We start from the raw sequence: 22111 nt of genomic DNA, 5'->3' as shown, positions 1-22111 counted from the left end.
TGGAGTGGGGTGCCACTGCCTTCTCCGGAGACACAAATCTAGGCATTTCAAAACAAGCAATAGCGCTATTTTTTTTTTTTCCATGAGCAGTAGCTTGTTACTCCATTAGAAGTTTTCCAGACATCTGCACTTAGTTATACGTACTTAAGTGCTTAAAATGTTTGGATATAAGTTTTTAATCCTGTATTTGAATACTGACTTTTTTCTCAATCAAATTTTAGGCTCCAAAATGAAGAATGCTTCTAAAGTTATCAGTTGAAGTAAAAAGTATCATATTGTGGGAGTGAAAAATGGTAGAAATCCTATCAACTATGTATGTTCCATAATGTAGCATGGAATCATCTACATCTTTCACTTGACCTACTTATATTTTCAGAATCCCAATTTGTTCACTTCTAAACTGGACATACTGATACTTCCCTCAAAGAAGTTTTATGGAGCTTAAGGAAGAAGCTAAAAACTAAACATAGCACTTGGTATATATTTAATGATCAATAATCTTAATTTTTTTTTCTTACCCAGTGCACCATATCTTCCAGGTAGAGAAGGACAGCCACAAACTTTATCTCAATAAGTACAGTTAGACATAGAACTTGTAAGAAGCCAGTGGAGAAAATCAAGCCAAGTCAAAGTATATTAAATAGAAAATGGTTTTATTTTCGATTGAAAAACATAAAAACTGAACTGGATAATTCTGCCTAGGGAAGTGTACTAGAACTAAACTTATCTGTACATATAACACACAAAATACAATAAATTAGTATCCAATTTAGATAAGGTCATATTTTTTGAAAGGTACAAATAGGGAGTTGTCAGTGAAAGGTGATAAAAAAAAAAGTCTTAGGACACATGTCCTCACCTGAGACGTGTTCAGTGTCTCTTGAACATGGGACTTTGTTCTACAAGCTAAACATCTAGCAATCTAGAGAGAAAGCAAACATTTAGTAACTCTAGAGCTAAAGGAGTGAAGTCAATGGACCCTCCTGCAAAATACATTAGCAGTTTAAATTTCTACCATGGACAAAAACAGCTTTGTGACCTAATCAGGTGTTTATAGAAAGATGGAGGTCCTCAGCTGGGTATTAAAAGAACCTTGTTCAGTACTTTCCAAAACACTGTGTTGCTTGGGAGAAAAGGGAAAGAGGGAAAAGTTGAATGGTGATATTCTTTTCATTCATAAATTTCTCCTTCCTGAGTTTTGCTATAACATATGAAAGACCCAGATTCCCAGCTTGATTCCCTGGGGCTGAACACTGTAAATGATGTGCTAAAAACACTTTTGTCTGTCTTGTTTCAGTTTGCAGACTGCTAAAATAGAGCATACAACCAGTGTATACCCAGAAGACATCAACTTCACTGTTAGAGCTTAGGCTCTCATACTTTAGCCATGGGCTTCAATTTCAATCCTTAAGAGTGTTAGTGACTAAATCGTGTCTGATTCTTTTGGGACTCCATGGACTGTAGCCCGCCAGGCTCCTCTGTCTACAGGATTTTCCAGGCAAGACTCCTGGAGTGGGTTGCCATTTTCTTCTCCAGGGGATCTTCCCAACCCAGGGATTAAACCCACATATCCTGCACTGACAGGCAGATTTTTTTTTTTTTTTTTTTTACTGCTAAGCCACCAAGGAAGCCCTAGATAATTTCCTTATGGTAAGGCAAATATCAAAAAGGTGACTCTAATTCTAATAATGAATCCATGTTCCCCCTTCCCTGAGCCCCTACCTGCCAAGCATTATCCATCCATCTGCTGCAGAGGGAGATTGATTGATATGAATGGGAAGGACGAAGGATGTGGCAGGAGAAAACAAGAGTCATTATGAATCAACAGACTCTTTTCATTCTTTACAATGACTGATTGCATTTCTGCTGAAGTTATTATGAGAGATAATCTTATGTTCAAAGAACCTAACAAGACCAAGTAGTTATTAATTATAACTACTTGGTCTTGTTAGGATAATAGCCACATCAAGGGCACAGATAAAATGTCATTATCTCTTTAAAAACTTCTAATAGTAATATGTATGTAAACAAACATGAGATTGTAAAGTAACAAGTCTATTTGACTGGTTAATTCCAAGCAATAATGAATTCAATAGAAAAAGACAAGGAATTTAGTTAGCTGACTCAATTAATTGATATTCAGCAAGTAAAGAACATCTCATTGTCCTGTCCTAATACGATGAGTGGTTTACTGGAATCAAATATTTAAACCAACTTTTAAATACATGCACATTATTTGTTGATTTTCCAAAATACATAGACATTCATAATCTCATTTCATAGCCCTTAAAAGTACTATGATCTTAAAATATTTAGGGTCATCAGGTCAGATCAGTCACTCAGTCGTGTCTGACTCTTTGCGACCCCATGAATCGCAGCACGCCAGGCCTCCCTGTCCATCACCAACTCCTGGAGTTCACTCAAACTCACGTCCATCGAGTCAGAGATGCCATCCAGCCATCTCATCCTCTGTCGTCCCCTTCTCCTCCTGCCTCCAATCCCTCCCAGCATCAGAGTCTTTTCCAATGAGTCAACTCTTCGCATGAGATGGCTAAAGTACTGGAGTTTCAGCTTTAGCATCATTCCTTCCAAAGAAATCCCAGGGCTGATCTCCTTCAGAATGGACTGGTTGGATCTCCTTGCAGTCCAAGGGACTCTCAAGAGTCTTCTCCAACACCACAGTTCAAAAGCATCAACTCTTCGGCGGCTCAGCCTTCTTCACAGTCCAACTCTCACATCCATACATGACCACAGGAAAAACCATAGCCTTGACTAGACGGACCTTTGTTGGCAAAGTAATGTCTCTGCTTTTCAATATGCTATCTAGGTTGGTCATAACTTTCCTTCCAAGGAGTAAGCCTCTTTTAATTTCATGGCTGCAGTCACCATCTGCAGTGATTTTGGAGCCCAGAAAAGTAAAGTCTGACACTGTTTCCACTGTTTCCCAATCTATTTCCCATGAAGTGGTGGGACCGGATGCCGTGATCTTCGTTTTCTGAATGTTGAGCTTTAAGCCAACATTCTCACTCTCCACTTTCACTTTCATCAAGAGGTTTTTTAGTTCCTCTTCACTTTCTGCCATAAGGGTGGTGTCATCTGCATATCTGAGGTTATTGATATTTCTCCCGGCAATCTTGATTGCAGCTTGTGTTTCTTCCAGTCCAGCGTTTCTCATGATGTACTCTGCATAGAAGTTAAATAAGCAGGGTGACAATATACAGCCTTGACGGACTCCTTTTCCTATTTGGAATCAGTCTGTTGTTCCATGTCCAGTTCTAGCTGTTGCTTCCTGACCTGCATACAGGTTTCTCAAGAGGCAGGTCAGGTGGTCTGGTATTCCCATCTCTTGAAGAATTTCCCACAGTTTATTGTGATCCACACAGTCAAAGGCTTTGGCATAGTCAATAAAGCAGAAATAGATGTTTTTCTGGAACTCTCTTCCTTTTTCCATGATCCAGCGGATGTTGGCAATTTGATCTCTGGTTCCTCTGTCTTTTCTTAAACCAGCTTGAACATCAGGCAGTTCACCGTCCACATATTGCTGAAGCCTGGCTTGGAGAATTTTGAGCATTACTTTACTAGCATGTGAGATGAGTGCAATTGTGCAGTAGTTTGAGCATTCTTTGGCATTGCCTTTCTTTGGGATTGAAATGAAAACTGACCTTTTCCAGTCCTGTGGCCACTGCTGAGTTTTCCAAATTTGCTGGAATATTGAGTACAGCACTTTCACAGCATCATCTTTCAGGATTTGGAATAGTTCAACTGGAATTCCATCACCTCCACTAGCTTTGTTCGTAGTGATGCTTTCTAAGGCCCACTTGAATTCACATTCCAGGATGTCTGGTCATCCTGACATTTAGGGTCATAAATGCCCCTAATCTAAACCATACTTTAAATTCACTTGCTACCTTCTCCAATTCTGTATTCACTTCCATAATAAAACAACAAAGAACAACAACAGAAACTTAAATAAGAAAAAGGGCCCCAGCTATTTAAAAGATGAAATAATGTCATCTGCAGCAACATGGATGGACCTAGATGCTATCATACTGAGTGAATTCAGACAGAGAAAGACAAATATCATATGATATCATTTATATGCAGAATCTAAAAAAAATGGTACAAATGAATTTTTATTTTTTTACAAAACAGAAATAGAGACACAGATGTGGAAAATAAACTTAAGTTATGGAGGAGAGGGGTGGAGGGATAAATTGGGAGACTGAGATTGTCATATATACACTACTGTGTATAAAATAGATAATAAAGACCTACTGTACAACACAAGAACTCTACTCAATACTCTGTAATGGCCTATACAGGGAAAGAAAACAAACTCAAAGAGTGTGTGTGTGTGTGTGTGTGTGTATATATATATATATATATATATATATATAAAACAGACTCACTTTGTTGTACAGTAGAAACTAACAACATTTTGTATCAACTATGTGTGCATTCTAAGTCTCTTCAATCACGTCCAACTCTTTGCAACCCTATGGATGGAAGCCTGCCAGGCTCCTCGATCCATGCGATTTTCCAGGCAAGAATACTGGGGTGGGTTGCCATGCCCTCCTCCAGGAGATCTTCCTGACCCAGGGATCAAACCAGCATCTCTTATGTCTCCTGCATTGGCAGGTGGGTTTCACCACTATACTCCAATTAAAAAAAAAGAAGAAGAAAGGTGCCAGGATAAGGATTACACATACATGGAGACTATTAGCATATTAATGGACTGTGTTTCTATTTACACTTCCATCACTAGAACTAATTGTTAGTTATTTTAAGGAAGAAGTTATGCTTTAATTAACAGCATTTCATAAATGAAAGCTGGTTGCATTTCTTAAGTATGTTCAAATTTCACAAGTCTTATTTCACAGCAGGGATTCCAGTTCATTCAATACTTTTATGTGATAACACCTCTAGATCAAGGAAGAAAATCTCTAAAAGACTCTAATTAATAGGTTTCCAGATAAAAGCCAAAAAAAGCATACTTAATGAGTAAGCTAATTATCTATCCCTAGAGCATTAATATACATAACATTTTAAATGAGACAGAGTGAAGGGGCTAGAAACACCTTTGGTATTTAATATTTCTAACTCTGCTGTTTCTAAGGACTTAACCAGCCCAAGAACTCAACATTTTCATCTCTGTAGCATAGTGTTTCTATACCTCTGGCCCTTCCATATTCTTCACCCTGTCTACACCTTGGGACTTTGGGAGCACTGAATTTGATCATGTACTCAGAAAAAACATAAAATCCCAGAGTTTCCGCTCTACTTTCCCGTCACCCTGATCACATCCCTGCTCATTACTTCTCTGCACAATTGTGCCACCTCTTCCTACTTTTCATTTGAACCAAATCCCCCTTTTCCCCAATTTTATGCTTTTGTTCCCCCATTTCCCTCTCTCCTTGGCAGAAGACAAAAAAAAAAAAAAAAAAAAAAGTCATGCTGTAGGCTTTGTGCGTAATCTTTGGCCCAGCTCTCCCAATCACAGTCTATTCCTTTTCCATGTCACTTCAAAAATCAAGGAAAGGGCATAGAAAGAGAAAAGAAAAGAACAAAACTTCAAAACAAAACCTTTTTAGTTGCCAGCTTTAACCCCAATGATTGTCTCTTAACATATTTTTATCTTTTTCTTTTGATCAGAAATAATAAATGTATGATTACTTAGAAAAACACAGTTAGTAAATGGGATAAAACTTTGGTTAATATTCCTTTCTTTGATTTTTACTATTTATGAGAAACACGAGACAGCAGCCAAAACAATAACTACAGCAATTAAGCTTGCAATTACTGCTCTGTAGCAGTTGTTCTTCCACATATTTTACATGTATTAACTTATTTAATCTCTACAACACTGCTCCCCCAGGTAAACAGAAACGAGGATCAACTCTCCCAGAGTCACAAAGCCAGTGAGCAGAACGGGAACCAGACAGTCTGCCTTGACAGCTCTACCTGACGGCCATCACTGTTTCTTTACCACACACGTGCTGTGCGTTTCACTGGGCATTTCTTCTGCATATTCAAAGACATGAACTTTTCTAGGTCGAAGATGAGTAGAAAGGCCTTCAAGACAGAATTTTTTTTTCTCTATGACATATCCCCACCATCTACCTATGCTATATACTTTGTGGTAAAGAACAAAAGACTCATGAGCAAGACAGAAATGCCTAGTGAGGGCAGAAATGAAAGCTGCACTTCCCCTCAACCATTTACGAGTGACTCTCCAAGCCCAGCAGCACCTGTCAGCTTCAAGCAGAATGCTCCCAGAACCTACTGGTCTACCTGCCTTCAAAGTGTTTCCTGACTTATATTTCATTGTGGATCATCAATACTCCCACGGCTCCCTACTTCCAAGCCTTGAAAACAGATAAACACTCATTCTAATAGGAAAGATTTAAAGAAAAGGGCTCCCGTTAAACCATCGCCTTCCTAATACCTACAGACGGCATTCTCTCCTGTCCTGAAATTTTCAGAGTGGCCTCCGGTGAGAGTGCCTGGGTACCTAATGGTCTCACTTGAACCCACTGATTCAAGAGGAGGAAAATTCAGGCCCTGTAGGAAAACCAGAGAACCTAGAACAAAAGACCATCAGGACCTGACATGACCTTCCTGTAAGGAGGCCAATTCTGCCTAGTGCTGACAGTTACTTCCTCCTCTGTTTACTTTGGTGCCACGAACAACATCAGAAGAATAGAGGGAGTTAGGGTTACACATAAAATAATAGATTGTGAAAGCATAACACTATCAATCTCATTTTAGAATAATGGCAATATTAGAAAGTTTTGACGTATTATTTAATCTCTTCCATTTGCTTTCTGCCCACAATGTTACTTCTTCAACAACACTTAAAGCAGCAACAACAAAATATAAACTAACACACCAAGCCAGCCTCCCTGAAAAAGAAGAAAAAACTGTTCTGAAAGCTTTTGCTCCTAACCAATTGCCAGTGTGGCAGGAAGCCAAAAGAATTAAAAAAAAAAAAAAAAAAAATCCCAGCAAACCATAAACATAAGACAAGCATAAACACAGCACAAAGCACCTCTTTGAAAAATGCCAGTTACATCACAAATCCGACGGTTTGGAAAAGCCTATTTCTTCTCCCAAAGAAAGAAATTAAGTTCAAGTACTTACGGTGTCATGAGACTTATCCTTGACATCATAGACTGTTAGCTTTATTTTGGTCTCCTCATAGATGGGATACTCAGATGGGAATGTGACACCAGTCAGGAACAGTGGGTCTCTTGTTCCCTGTAACAGCAGAAGCAGACAACTTTGATTCAGTAAGGCAGCAACTGCAGCCCGTGGTGACACATGAGAATGCACAGAGTGTCTGGGTCTGTTTGTTTTTCTAGGAAATGATTCTATTAGAAGAGAGATCTGAATTGCCAAAGAATGCCCATGGGCAACAACATGGCCCAGGGCCCCAGAGTACTGATAGAGCTGTAGATAGTAAATGCCTTGCATCCTTGTCAGAGCTGCTAAGAATCTTGAAAAACAATTTATTTTCATTACATGCAGAACCATTGTTACGGTCAGCAGTCATTACATTTAGCATACATTTAATGGATATAACCTGTGACTTATGCAAATAACTTGAGATATTGACTGATCAAATTAAAATGAAGCTCTTTTCTCAACCACTTGTTAATCTTATGCTGTCCATTTATTTCCTTTCTGTAATGATTCAACTGAAAGCCACACTCTGATAGCATTCGTTTTTAGGTGTTCAGCTGTATTTTTTTTCCTCAGACTGATTTGAAAACTAATGAAAGAAACTAAATATGATGGATTTGGGGCTATGAAATTACTATCTCAGGATGCAGTGCACAGAGTATTTCCATGCCTCAGAATTCATTTTTAGAGAGCTGACATCCAACATTAAATTTTGCATCTATATTTAAATATGCACAGTGCTGAATATCATGGAGATGTTTGCTAGAGCTCTGTAAGCCTGTTGTTTATGGAAGTTTCTGGAAGCTGAAGTTTTCATTTATTCATTCATTCTTTCTTCCTTTTATTTAACTAATACTGCTTTTGGCTTGGCACAGTGTTAGATGCTGTGCAGAACACACATGAATAAAAAAATCAACAACAGCTATATATATTCAAATCAATGTGTCAACATACACAATTAATTTTAAATCGACAATATTTTTAAAATAATGAAGTTGGGATAATGCTTGAAAATAGTTTTCATATAAATGAACTATTTTCCAATTTTGGTTGTCTTCGAATGAAAAAGATTATTTTTGCTTATTCAACCACAACTTTAACTACAAATGTAACAACTACAAATGATACAACTACAAGTGATACCAGCATTGCAACCAAAAGTTTCCCAAGGACAGATTCAGGGCTACGTGTAAGATCTGGTCATTCCCATTGGTGAAATGTGTGGAGTTTTGTCTGAATCATCTATTCCACCAACAGCAATTAGCAAGCCTGGTCTGGAGTAGATGACTTAAACTCCTACAGAGAAACTCCACCTTCAAAATAGACAGGACTCCCAAGCCTAAGAAAAGTGAAGCTTGGAGTTTAGAGGACACTTTCTTTAATGCCAGAGACTAAGTAGCCCTCATTCAGTAAGGCTGTGAAATATGTGTGATGAGAACAAAATAATCAAAAGGGAAACACTTCCTCTTTTGAATCTGATCCAACACAATAACAAGTTTCCTCCCAACACATTTTGAATGTTATATAAGCAACAATAAATGTAAATAGGAAATCTCTCATCGGATGAGTAATATTTACACCTTTTGCCTAGAAACATTACAGTGTCTCCAATTAATCATCTACCTTTCTTTGAAAAGCACCATACTTTAAATTAAAAGACACACACAAAAGGCAGAGAATACGAAGTTTCCACAGACAGTCTGAAGAAAACCGAAAAAAATGAGAAGAGCAAAAACAGTTTTAAACATCTCTAGGTAATTTACAACTCTCTTTTTTCCCTGCAAAGATATGCTCATTCCATTTAATTAAAATTTTATATATAGTTTTTCTCTACTTAGTACTCTATTCAAAGATTCAAAGTGGGGATTTTCCTTTTACTTACTAAAGAAAAATAAGCTCTTTTATAAAATTTTTTTAAAAAGGGCAAGTTCTTTCCCCATTTGTTTATCCTGGTCAGTTACAAATGCATGCTTAGTAAACGCAGGTATGCGTTCCTAAATGACAGAGGACAGTAACTCAGCACAGCTGTCGGCCAGGATCTAAGGTAATTCAGCCGTTTGCTCAAATCCAGACAGCGACCTAGAGATAGAGTAAAGCAGGCACACAGCACGCTCACCTCAACAATTTCGGTGCTGGAGTATCTTGTCAGACCCTGCTCCGCGGGGTGGATTACTGAGATCTGGACCAGTGTATTCAGCTTCCGATCACGGACAGGAGCCACGAGATCCTTGCATGCTGCCGATGGCAAAGCAGAAAGAGAAAAGAAACTAACACCGTGTCTCAGGGAAAACTTCTGTCCCGGGTTGGAAGGAACCTTAGCGTCGGCGCTGAATGAAATCTTCTGGGAGTTCTGGGCAGATTTTAGAGGAAGTCCCTTGGAAGTACCTTACAGAAATAGGAAGTCACGTGCTGCGGAGCTGAACTGAGAATTCATTTCCACTGGCCACACTCGCAGCTCTTGCGAGTCTCCACTGCCCCGGGATCCTCACTTTCCTGTGTGACTGTGCACACACGGCTCAGGGACTTTGAGTGACTTTAATTAGTCATTAAACCCCGACTTTAACTCACACCCCTAGACTAAGTAAACGCACTGGGGCCACATCCGGGAAACTTTACGCTGCTCCTTATTGACACTGGCTGGATTAGTTCACTTGTGAGAAGGCACACTTGGTATTTACCTATCTAGTCACTATCTGTTCACTCTTGCAGTCCTAGAGTCAGGGCCGGGTGCTTGCCTTTCAGTGCACACAAGCCTGAGGCACAGGGCAGAGGAGGAAGAAGAGGGGTTAATAGCTCCTCTGTCCAGATTCTAGCCAAGCCTGGGAGGCAGAAATGTGGAAACAGGATGGGTTAATTCTTTCCAGGGGGCCACAGACCCAGTAAGACCTTTCCCTTGAGATACCAGGCTCATATTACAGAGGCTCCTCACCATACCATATTTACTTGAATATTTTCTCCACCCACATATCATTCCCACAATTTGGGGAAGAAAAGTCCAGAACATATTCCTTTTCATAAAATCCATTATCTCCTCAGGTGTTTCCCTTTCTGGCTTTGAAACAGTAACTTTACTACCTGCGTTTGGATCGTTAAGTATCATGCAAAGTGTCCCCTCTAGAGAAAGTGTTAAGTCACTCAGTCCTGTTGGACTCTTTGCTACCTCACAGACCTTAGCCCCCCAGGCTCCTCTGTCCAAAGAATTCTCCAGGCCCGAACACTGGGGTAGGTAGCCATACCCTTCTCTAGGGGATCTTCCCCACCTAGGGATCCAACCCTGGCTCTCCCACATTGCAGGCAGATTCTTTACCATCTGAACCACCCCTTCACTAGAGGAGAAGGTTCAAATTAGGCTGAGCTGGTGGCTGGGAGCAGGCTGACACTGGGGTTGGGACTGAGAAATAGCCCCCAGTCCTAGATTCATGGGGAGCATGTGCTGAGCTCTATACTATCCACACCTCACACCTCTGACCATTGCAAGAAAAAAAGAGGGAAGGACACAAGTATTTAAATTACATGATTACTCTTCAGCAGTACACAAGACCTTCATTCGCTAGGCCAGAGGTACTAGGGCTTAAACTTGAAAGCAAAGGAAATTATAAATGTAATTACCACCTTTTCTTTGCTTACAAATTAGCTCATTTACAGAAGCAGATGGGACAGAGGGAAAAAGTAGGAGTTTTGGAATGAAACAGAGCTGGTTTTCAGCTAGTTCTACTAGCTAAGCAATGCTGGGCAAATTATTTAACTTCTTAACTTCTTGATAAACTTTGAGATCCTTTAAATCCTGCATGGTATTTTTGTTATATTTTTTTCCTTATTTAAACTATATGCCTCTAACCATACAAGAAAGCTTAGGAAAGCATGTGTGGAAAAATAGTAGCCACAGTTTATTTAGCCATCACTAGTTTTGAGTCTTTTTGCCAATTATCTCTTTATTTCTCAAAATGATGCTTTGAATTATTATTTAAGTTTTATGTACTAAGAATTGGAGGCTTGGAAACATTAAGCACTCACATTTACAACACTAGAACTCTCTCATAGTTTTCTTACATCATACCCCAACAGTTCCATTTCTTTTCTTGGCATACTGAATTCCTTTCTCGCACAATGGGACCTCTTTTTGGGAGAGCGACTACCATAATTCTTTACTGTCTAACCCAAGAGATCTAGTTTTAGAAAATACTGATGCAAGGTTTCAGTAATGTCAACATATCACCGGAAGGGAGAAAAAAGATAGATTAAGACTTTACTGTTCTTTGGTGGTTATTTTGATCATTTCCTCTACTTGCCTAATGAATGTTTATCGCTCATTCTCCTGGCTTTCTGTTCACCGTGTACAGCTCTCTCTTCATTCACTGGTACTGACATATGTCTGTCCATAGATTTTGAGGCTGGAGCCAGTTTGTTCCAAACACATGCATTTTGTCCACGTCCTGCTGGTAGCTTCATCTCTACCTTATGGACTTATCACATTGGCTCAAAATAAGTTACTTCTTTTCTGATTTTTTATCAGACTTGATTGTGGGATGTGGTTAGTTCTCAGAAGTGACAGACTGTTCTCAATTTTATCAGAGAACCTCTCAGACTGACTCTTAAAGAAAAACAAAGACAATCTCCATTAAACTCAAATGTTGTGTCAAACCCAATTTGACAGAATTATCAAACCCAATTGTCAGACCTCCAATACTGATGAAGTGAAAATAATCTTAATGGCACTTTGTATTTCTTTATATTTTAAATCTAAAGTATGGTCTAGAAAACAACTAAAAGTCACATCCTGACTGTTCATTTCTTTTCCTTCGCAACAGACCAGAGATTTTACTGTTCCCTAATCTTAGGAGGCAAGATATCAGGGAAAGACCCTGAGATCAGTTAGAATTCCTAAGCTGTATTCCCAAATTCCTCATTTTCTACTTATATGCCATTAAGTTACAAAATCTTAGAGGCTCAGTTTCTTCATCTATTTCTTGGGGTGGAGGTAAGGAATAAATTAGGTCCTTTTTATGAATGGACTTTTCTATATGAAATGAAGTTTACTTATAATATCATTATACTAACATTTACAAATATCAATACCAATATTTACCAATACTTAGTATTTTATTCTTCTGTAAATGGTTTTTATGGACTCAGTTACATTCAGACCACTCCTTAAAAGCTCTCACTAGGTCCAATATTTCTTTGTAAGTACCAAACCAGTACCTGAGTCATTGCATTTCACAAAGTGAAACCCATACACGTTATGGATCCAAACATGCTGAAACTGTCCCACTGGCAGGGTGATAAATGATGAGCGGTTGAATTGCTTCACCGAGGTGTTACTCATTGGATCACTGTAAAGAATAATCTGCCTAGTAACTTTTCAGTATCCACTAAAGAAGCCTGCAAAATCTGGTTTTAGAAATCAAAAAATGTCATATTATTTTTCCAGCCACACTTAGCATACTACCCCTTACCCACACAAAACTCTACTCTAGGAGGGAGTGACCTGCATAAATGGCCTTCCTCAATTCACAGGACTCAAAGAACACTCGGGAGTTTTACTTCATTTGTTTTGTTTTACATAAGAATTCTTGAACCTAAGGGTAGCAACAAGTAAATACCTCTCTGCCAACATTCATTCATTCATCATTAGATTTTTACTTTTATTTCTACCTTTTTACTGGCTTTGTTTTGGTCCAGACTATTTAAAAGCATTCTCAGAGTCCAAAATGTTTAAAATATACAAGATGTTGATAGTTTGGGATTCAAATGTGCTTGTGTCCACTGAATTAACTGTTTTATTTTTTAAAGTAAAGGGAGGAAAAATCATATGAAAGCAATGATTATTTTTTTAAAAAGAAACTTACCCTTTTAAACTTTTCTTTAGAAAAAAAATAAATAAAAGAACTAGAAGTGACTATTTTTCCTGTTAATTTGGCTATAGAGACTGGCAACGTGAGGCTGCACTTCGCACTGTCAACGCTGGTGAGTGAGACGCTCACAGGCGTCTCCAGCTCAGGTTTGTACAGGGCCCAGACAGCTCTCACTCTGCTGGAAGGGAATCCTCGGTAGAGGTGTGGCGATAAAAACAAAGGGCACTTCAGTATCTCTGGAGAGGGCTAGGCAGCAAGCAACAGGAAACCTATGCTGTGTCAAAAGCAGGGCCCTCCATCCAAATCCATTGCCTGAAGAAATAAAAGCCCACTGTGGCTTCATTTGAGGATTTGTCCAAAGCTTGAAATTCCAGTCACTGTGTAAGTTAAATCCATAGATCTGTGACTAAATTTGGCCTAAGGACCAGAAGTTGCCAACCCCAGTCTACATGCTTAAGCTACTGCTTAGGTTCTTAGGGAGAAAGTTCAGATCATCTATTGCTCCTATGATTTCTCTACTATCCACGAATCCTGAAGCTAAAGGGCAAGGGTTTCTGGGTTCTTGTTGGATTAATAGTCTGTCCACCCCAAAATACTGTTTGTTTGTTTGTGTGCGTGTGTCTTTATTAAATATCCACTTTGTTTCATTCAGTCATCATTTTTAAATCACGTCAAGTCTGTTGAGTCACTATATCCGTTCTATCATTCTAGCCAACAGGGGCTGGAAGCTGAAAAAATGTCTCCTGACTCATCTCAGAGAACTCAGTCCCAGAAATTATCCATTTGAAGTAGAACACAATTGTCAGTTCAGGTGCCTTTGAATTCAGCAGCACTGGCCAAATCCTAGCTGTCCTCAGACTTGCACTGGGTAATCAGAGGCGCCTGCCACAGGCTTTCACAAGGGCAGTGGCCTGAGCCACTGAGGCAGTGCCTGTTCAAGGTCAACTCCAAGCAACTGTCTCTTTCCCCTTAAGAACCTACTTCTGTGAAGTCAGGTCATTTTTCTTGCCCCATTCCATTTCATCTCTCTTCTTGCCATTCAGTTTTAAGTAGATGTTAAGCAATGTTAAGCATCAAGCAGAGTTTATCCTCTGCCCTCTAGAAAAAGGCAACAGCTACAGGCAGAGGAGTGGATTTTGACAAGAGTGCACACAGCTCTACAATTCTGTTCTTAAATTAGCCAAAGGAAGCTTAGGCTTCGAGGAGAAGCCACACAGGAGAGCAAATAGAGAATAAAGACATGTTTTTTTTTTTTTGTTTGTTTTTAACTCAGGATAAAATTGTATTTGAACCAGGATCTGGCCTAAGGAATTATGTGACTTTGGATAAATTATTCTTTCGGCCTCTATTGTCTAAACTGTAAAGCAGAAGTCAAAGGACAGATTTCAAAGAGTTGTTGTAAAGATTATATGATGTAATATATGTAGAATGCTAGGCACATAATAGGTCCTTTTTAATTAAGATTACTCAATTCTTTAGCATTCAGCTTTTGAACTGTGGTGTTGGAGAAGACTCTTGAGAGTCCCTTGGACTGCAAGGAGATCCAACCAGTCCATTCTGAAGGAGATCAGCCCTGGGATTTCTTTGGAAGGAATGATGCTAAAACTGAAACTCCAGTACTTTGGCCACCTCATGCGAAGAGTTGATTCATTGGAAAAGATTCTGATGCTGGGAGGGATTGGGGGCAAGAGGAGAAGGGGACGACAGAGGATGAGATGGCTGGATGGCATCACCGACTCAATGGACATGAGTTTGAGTGAACTCCTGGAGTTGGTGATGGACAGGGAGGCCTGGTGTGCTGCGATTCATGGGGTCACAAACAGTCAGACACGACTGAGCGACTGACCTGAACTGATAGATAAGAGAACACATCCAATTGTTACCCTTTTCTATCTACCCAGTCATGATAGACTTGAAGAAGGCAATGGCACCCCACTCCAGTACTCTTGCCTGGCAAATCCCATGGAAGGAGGAGCCTGGTAGGTTGCGGTCCATGGGGTCATGAAGAGTTGGACACGACTGAGCAACTTCCCTTTCACTTTTCACTTTCATGCATTGGAGAAGGAAATGGCAACCCACTCCAGTGTTCTTGCCTGGAAAATCCCAGGGACCGGGGAGCCTGGTGCGCTGCCATCTATGGGGTCACACAGAGTCGGACATGACTGAAGTGACTTAGCAGCAGCCGCAATTAAGATTAATATGAATATAGACTCTTTGTGACCCCATGGATTGTATAGTCCATGGAATTTCCAGGCCAGAATACTGGAGTGGGTAGCCGTTCCCTTCTCCAGAGGATCTTCTCAACCCAGGGGCCAAAGCCAGGTCTCCCACATTGCAGGTGGATTGTTTACCAGCTGAGCCACCAGGGAAGCCTAAGAATACTGGAGTGGGTAAACTATCCCTTCTCCAGCAGATCCTCCTGACCCAGGAATCGAACCAGGGTCTCCTGCATTGCAGATGGATTCTTTACCAGCCAACCTACCAAGATTAATATGAATATAGTTATATGCTGACACAAAACTGGATTGTATCTATTCAGTATTCTTATAGTAATTAAATTCTCAAGATATTCCAAGTTGGTTCTGATTTGATATAACCTTATTCTTCTGTTAATACATTTATTTTATATATCTGTGATATTTTGGTACCTTCTTGTTTCCACATAGATAAACACAAAATAAAATGTATACTCCTTACTGGATCATCTGTTATTTTCAGAAACCATAGTTATCATGAATATACTGCCTTCTGTGAAACCAGATGTGCATTTATACTTGTTCATTTCCCTTCTGATGAAGCACTTCCAAATGAGAAGCCAAAAAAAGCAGAAAATTTTTATTTATTTTCTGGCTGCCCTCAAAGGTACTACATGTAAATGGTAAACTCATTCTCTAAGCATGGATTTGTCTGGGAGGTTAGTGTCCCTTTACTTAGAGACAGCTGGTCCACAGGGAGGCATTGTCTTAATAATGAGATGTCCCAGTGGGTCATGGGAAGACCTGCTCCTCTGTTCTGTGTATTCCTTCATCAAGAAAGGAAGACTGAATGCTTATAAAGCTTCTTTTTCTTGCAATTAAAAATAAATGTTACAGCTCAAACCCAATATAGCCTGATGGAAACAAATCTTATTTTCTGATGAAAGCTCATTTCTTATACACTGCCTCCCTCCCCTGACTCTTCATAGGGAAAAAGGAAGAGACCCTTTGTTTTGTCCCTTGTCCCTCAAGGGACCAAAAAAAAACCCAAACCAGGGTACAGAGGATAGGGGGCATCTTGAAGATAAAAGTGGCCTTATCCAAACAGGGATCTAGGGAAGTAACCATCTATTGGTTTCACCAATAGCACTATTTGTATTTTCCCATCCTGAAGAGAATCGGTCCTTTCCCTAAGGCTGAGGCCTCTTGCTGCCAAGAAGGCAGTGTTCTATTTACTTCTCAAATTCTTAGAGTTTGGTCAGCTTTCTCAAAAATGTCATATATATATATATATATATATATATATATATATATATCTCCTTATTCCTTGTAGTCCAGAAAGTTAAATGCCATTTATCTATCAACTGATACGCCACTTTGGGATATGTTTCCAGTCCAATAAATCACTGGACTTCTTTCCATGGTTTCACAGTTACCATCCATCCCAGTGAGTCCCTGTAGATTAAATGAATTTGCATCATACATTAAGAGAGATCTGTAACATTTTAAAAGCTTAATAGCCCCTCTAATTACTTAGCCAGTACAATATGCTTTCCTGTTCTTAGTTTCTTCTGCATTTCTGTTCTTTATTCTTCCTTCCTCTCAGGAATTTTAAGACAACAATTTTCTGAAGACTAGGATGTCAACCTCTGTAGTTCAAATCTCCTGATTGGATTCAGAAGACAACATTGCCTTGTTCCCAGGTCACTGCATTCCATGATAATCAATTGTCTGCTGTAAGAGGGCAGAAAGTACAGTGCTGAGTGTGTGTGTGTGTGTGTGTGTGTGTCGCTCAGTCGTGTCCAACTCTTTGTGACCCCATGGACTGTAGCTTGCCAGGCTCCTCTGTCCCTGGGAGTTGCCAGGCAAGAATATTGGAGTGGGTTGCCATTTCCTCCTCCAGAGGATCTTCCAGACCCAGGGACTGAACCCGCATCTCTTGTCTCTCCTGCATTGCAGGTGGATTCTTCACTGCTGAGCCATCGCAGAAGGCCAACTCATACTAATATCCATACCAGGAATATGTGTTGGGAACACACTCTTCACTTATGCATATGTTTTTAAGGCTACTCCTAGAAAAACATGGCCCTATATCATGCTAAGCTGATTTATGCTCATTAATCATATTCTTCTGTGTTTATTCTGTTATTTCCTGTAGAATCTTGAAGAGTCTCTAATTCATTGAGCCTAGCAGCATACCTTGCCCTCACTGTTCATTTTAGTTTATTTTCAACTGATAGAGCCTACTTTGTAACTTTTCTCATTTGGTATTGTTTTTCTTATTTGTGTTCTCTTCTGCTTTCTCAAATGTCTGCTGTGTGCTCTCTTCTCTTCTATTTCAGATGATGTCTTTGCTAACCTGTGTTTCTCTCATCACTCTGAAAGATGAGGTTATCAAAATCATTACTTGTTTATTTATTAGACTTGGGACTACTGGGGTCAGAAATACATCTCTGTTAACAAACTACAGCATCTCCCTTCAGTTAAGAAAGTACTTTTTAAGTCTTCATAGAAGTAAAACAAAAATGTGCACTTTTCCCCCTAACTGCAGTGTGGGAGATTTTAATTTACACACACTTCTCTAAAGAGTATGTGAACTACACATATCTACCTACATAAGAAATATTTGTTGGGAAAATTAAAGGACTGCGTAAAAATTGGACTATTAGATTAGAAAATTTGGACTTATTTTTCTTTCTCCCACCCCCCTTAGTTTTCTTTTCCTTTGTCTTTTAAGATACTGAGTTCAAAATATTAATGTTCCTAATTGAAAATTAGGATCTCACTTTCCAGGGAGGATAATTATACCCACGTAACTTGAACTAACAATATTAATATTAGGTTTCTAGAAAGTTAGAGGGCAAAAAAGCAGCTCAGTGTTTAATGTTGAAAGATAAGAAATCAATTCAAGGAATCAATACACACACACAAACTAAATAAATAAATAAACTAATAAATAAAGGATTCCTTAAACATACTGAAATAATCCTAGAATTTTTGCCCCAATACTACATCAATAAAATGCTCATATAGGGAATTCCTTGGCTGTCCAGTGGTTAGGACTCAGTACTTCCACCTCAGGGGGCATGCTTTGAACCCTAGTCAGGAACTAAGATCCCACTAGCCAAGCAGTGCAACCAAAAAAGAAAAAAACATGCTAATATAATACAAATTGTAAGGTTTTTCTTAATTAAGACAATAAAGGAAGCATGCAGAGAAGATGAGGGTGGAGGGCAGAAAACACAATTTATTGTATACTTATTATGGAGCAGGTGGCATTGGACTTAAACTTTGCTAGTGCTAGCTGGAGTCCAGGACAATAACGTGCCTATTGACACTTCATGATTCCATTAGTTCCATATCCACATTTTTGACTGATCAGTCAGATTTGTAGATCATGAAGATTCTTTTATTATTTATTTTTTTACCCATAGCTCAGTAGCCTGAGTTAATTGTTTGTTGACGGCATCATTCTTCTCTGTCTGGTCCTCTGTTCATTGGTGATTTAGCTTTGTAACAAGAATTTTAAGATGACCAACACTCTGACAGTAGAATCCAAATAAAACTTGAGGAAACGATGAGACTAATGCCATAGAGAGGAAGCAGATGACAGAGTTACTGAGGAATACAGGTAATAATTTGCATAAGGGAATTGAAGAGATTTTGTTATAGAAATTTTGCCTCAGAATTCTTGCTACACTGAGATTTGAGTGTAGCTTCTAAATTATGTTACAACTGACTCACTTATATATTAAACAAAAGCCAGATTCAGATTGTTGAGAAATAGATCCTGAAATCAAATTTGTTACTTTTTCCCCTGTAAGAGAACAACATAAAAATACACTACTATATATTATGTGTATCTGTGCATTAAATAAAAACATATTAGCTTGAACTAAAAAATGGCCAAGAAGATGAAATTCACTTCTACAGTTGGGAATATTATACTAAAATAAACCAACCACTCAATTCTAGTTCTTAATTTAAGTATCACTGAAGAATCCATAGAGAAAGAAGAGTAACCTCTGCCTGGAACGATGATGCTCTTGAGAAATGCTCTTTGATTGTGCTCTGGGGCAAGGAAGATGCCAGCTGTACAGAAGACAGTGTATTTGCATATGAAAAGAGCAAATCTGGTTCAAATCACTGTTGTCAGTATCAAAAGACTCTCACTCTCCAGTCTGTCCCCAGCTCCCCTGGCTTCTCTCATGTATCTTCCTGTTTTCATGAATAGTACCTAGATGGCTGAGACTCTGTCCTCAAGCAATTGAATTAAAAACAAGTCTGTGCTTGTATCTCTTCTGATTTTGATCTCCCATGCTATATGATGTCAACCCCAAACTGGCCTGGCATCATTGTCTAATAGTTTGCTCAGACTTAACTCGTAGTACTTAAGCTCTAAATTCCTGTTCCACATCAGATACAAGGGCTTGCAGCTTTCTGCTGCTCTTTTCAGCATGAACATATGTGCTGCTTAAGAAGGGATGAAGATGTTATTCTGAGAATAGAGGCAGGTCCCCCTGAATACTAAAAGAAATATTGTGAGTCAGTTCATGGAAATCTGTAGTGTTAAAACTAGGGCCGCAGAAGGGGAAGAAACACAGGGAACAACCTTAAAACCTTAACTCATCCAGAGACCAAGATGACAGTATTTTTCCAGAACTGCCATAGGAGCCCTAGGGTTCCGGTTCAGGAAAAGCATTGAGCCCACCCATGGATCCTGCAATGCACATGGGGAGTGGAGAGGGGCTGCTACCTTGATTTACCTCTGAACGAAAACATGAAGCCAGAGTGGCTAGTGGAGACGGGTAGTTACAGGAGAAACGGCAGAAAAGCCAGAGCCTGAGTTGCCGAACGTGGACGTCTAAGAGAAGTGTGCCCAAACTTCCTAAATTCTAACTGAGGACACAGCATGATGTCCAGAAGGAATTTGAAAGTCTGAAGAAGAAAAAAGGAAACTGGGATCTGGGGATGTTGCCTTCAGGGGTTGACAGTCCCCTGAGAAAATATGAGGTCCATTTGTTTGGGCAGGAAGTAGCAAGCACAGTGGAAAGCAGTTGTTGAACCTGGATGATTTCACGCACGGAACACTGACTCACCATCTGGGTTTCACTAAATCCTGCATGAGGCAATTTTTAGACATGCTTTCCTGAACCAAAATGCTACAGAAAACACATTGTATATACTGTACCCAAGGGCTTGAGGTTTACTTTATTTTTTTAAAAAAAGGACGTAATTGATTTATTTATTTGGCTGCCCTGGGTTTTAAATTGCAGCACTCAGAATCTTTAGTTGTGGGATCTAATTCGCTGCCCAGAGATGGAACCAGGGCCCTTTGCATCAGAGGCACAGAGTCTGAGCCACTGAACCATCAGGGAAGTCTCAAAGGCTTAAGTTTTAGAAGGTGGAATTTAAATTAAGGTAATTTTAAATTTTGAGTAATATTTTTCTCACAAATGTATTGGACTTTGCAGTTAGATGTGGGATTAATAGCTTACGGAACTCCCTGTAATGCCAAATATTTGACAAGTAGATTTAAAGTATTAAATCAAAGCCAGACAAGGCTAGATTAGGAAACAAGGAAGGGAAGGGAGGAGTGATGGGAATAGATGGTTAATGAACCTCTCACTGTATGGTCTATCTAGAACATCCTATGTGGAGGGGCAAGTCATCAGTCCTCGGCTTTCTTGAGTTCCTTGCATCAAGCATAGGTGTGATTCTTTTGTAGACAAAAGAAAAGCTAAATATTAATGTTGAATATGGAGATTTAAGAGGGTCAATTCTCCCATCATAAGATGGTTGACTCACAGGAAATAACATAAGCTTGGTGCAGATAAGCTACAGCTGGAAATGACTAGTGAACCAGGAGACAGGACACAAAGAGGAGGAAGACGGTGAATCTGCGAGTGAGAAATCAAATGTGGGCTAGCTGGAGGGCAGAAAGTGTCTAGTTATTTGGAGCAAAATCCACAAGTTCAACACTATGTGGAAATAGCCCAGATCAGACAGCTTGAGAGTGGAAGAGAGTGGTTCTAAGAGAATCAGAGTTTGAAGGAAATGGAGAGCACGCTTTTCAGAATATTTGGGATCTTCAAGGAGAGCCTCAAGCTCAGCAGAGTGCCTGTGAGTTGCATGTAGAATGCTCCAAAGCCCTAGCTATACAGGAAGTTTCAGAACAAAGGAGCCATTGTTTACCTTACTCCAACTAAACTTGAGAATAACCACCTTCTCAGCAATTTCAAAACACACATGGGACTAGATAAGATAAGACTATGAGACACCTTCTGTTTGAAGGTCTCCTTGGCAGTTCTTTCTTGCTCTGTGTGAAAGTGAAAGTGTTAGTTGCTCAGCCGTGTTTGACTATTTGTGACCCCATGGACTGTAGCCCAACAGGCTCCTCTCTCTGTCCATGGAATTCTCCAGGAAAGAATACTGGAGTGGGTAGCCAGTCCCTTCTGCAGGGGATCTTCCCGACCCAGGGATCAAACCAGGGTCTCCTGCATTCTTGCTCTGGGCAGTACACGGTCAAAGGCTCAGGGTCATAGATCTCAGTCCTGACCAAATGACTTTGGATTTGTTATGGAATCTCAGTATTCTCATCAGGAAATAAGGACAATAAGTTACAGTTATTCTCACTGGGTGCTTGTGAAGATCTAATTAAATATGTAGGGCAAAAAGATCCATTAATTTCCTAATGATGTATTAATAATGTGCTTCTTCCTTTCATGTTTCATAGCGCAAATATTCTGTGAAATAAGAATGAAACCCACTCCAGTGTTCTTGCCTGGAGAATCCCAGGGACAGGAGAGCCTGGTGGGCTGCCGTCTATGGGGTCGCAAAGAGTCGGACACGACTGAAGCGACTTAGCAGCAGCAGCAG

General features: G+C 39.6%; 1 protein-coding gene across 7 annotated transcripts in view; it reads right to left on the bottom strand.

The window, feature by feature from the left end:
• INPP4B (inositol polyphosphate-4-phosphatase type II B) overlaps positions 1-22111 on the bottom strand; it is an 855034-nt gene that overhangs the window by 380807 nt on the left and 452116 nt on the right. For all 7 annotated transcript variants that reach the window (XM_055550389.1, XM_055550387.1, XM_055550386.1 and 4 more), the window contains 2 exons: positions 9299-9417; positions 7141-7257 (listed from right to left, as the gene is read on the bottom strand). In XM_055550389.1, the coding sequence (XP_055406364.1) occupies positions 7141-7257; positions 9299-9417 (236 nt within the window). The remainder of the gene's footprint in view (positions 1-7140; positions 7258-9298; positions 9418-22111) is intronic.

This window comes from Bubalus kerabau, chromosome 16 (genome assembly GCF_029407905.1).
Source record: "Bubalus kerabau isolate K-KA32 ecotype Philippines breed swamp buffalo chromosome 16, PCC_UOA_SB_1v2, whole genome shotgun sequence".
Classification (NCBI taxonomy): Eukaryota; Metazoa; Chordata; class Mammalia; order Artiodactyla; family Bovidae; genus Bubalus; species Bubalus kerabau.
This window is presented reverse-complemented; position numbering and strand designations above follow the sequence as displayed.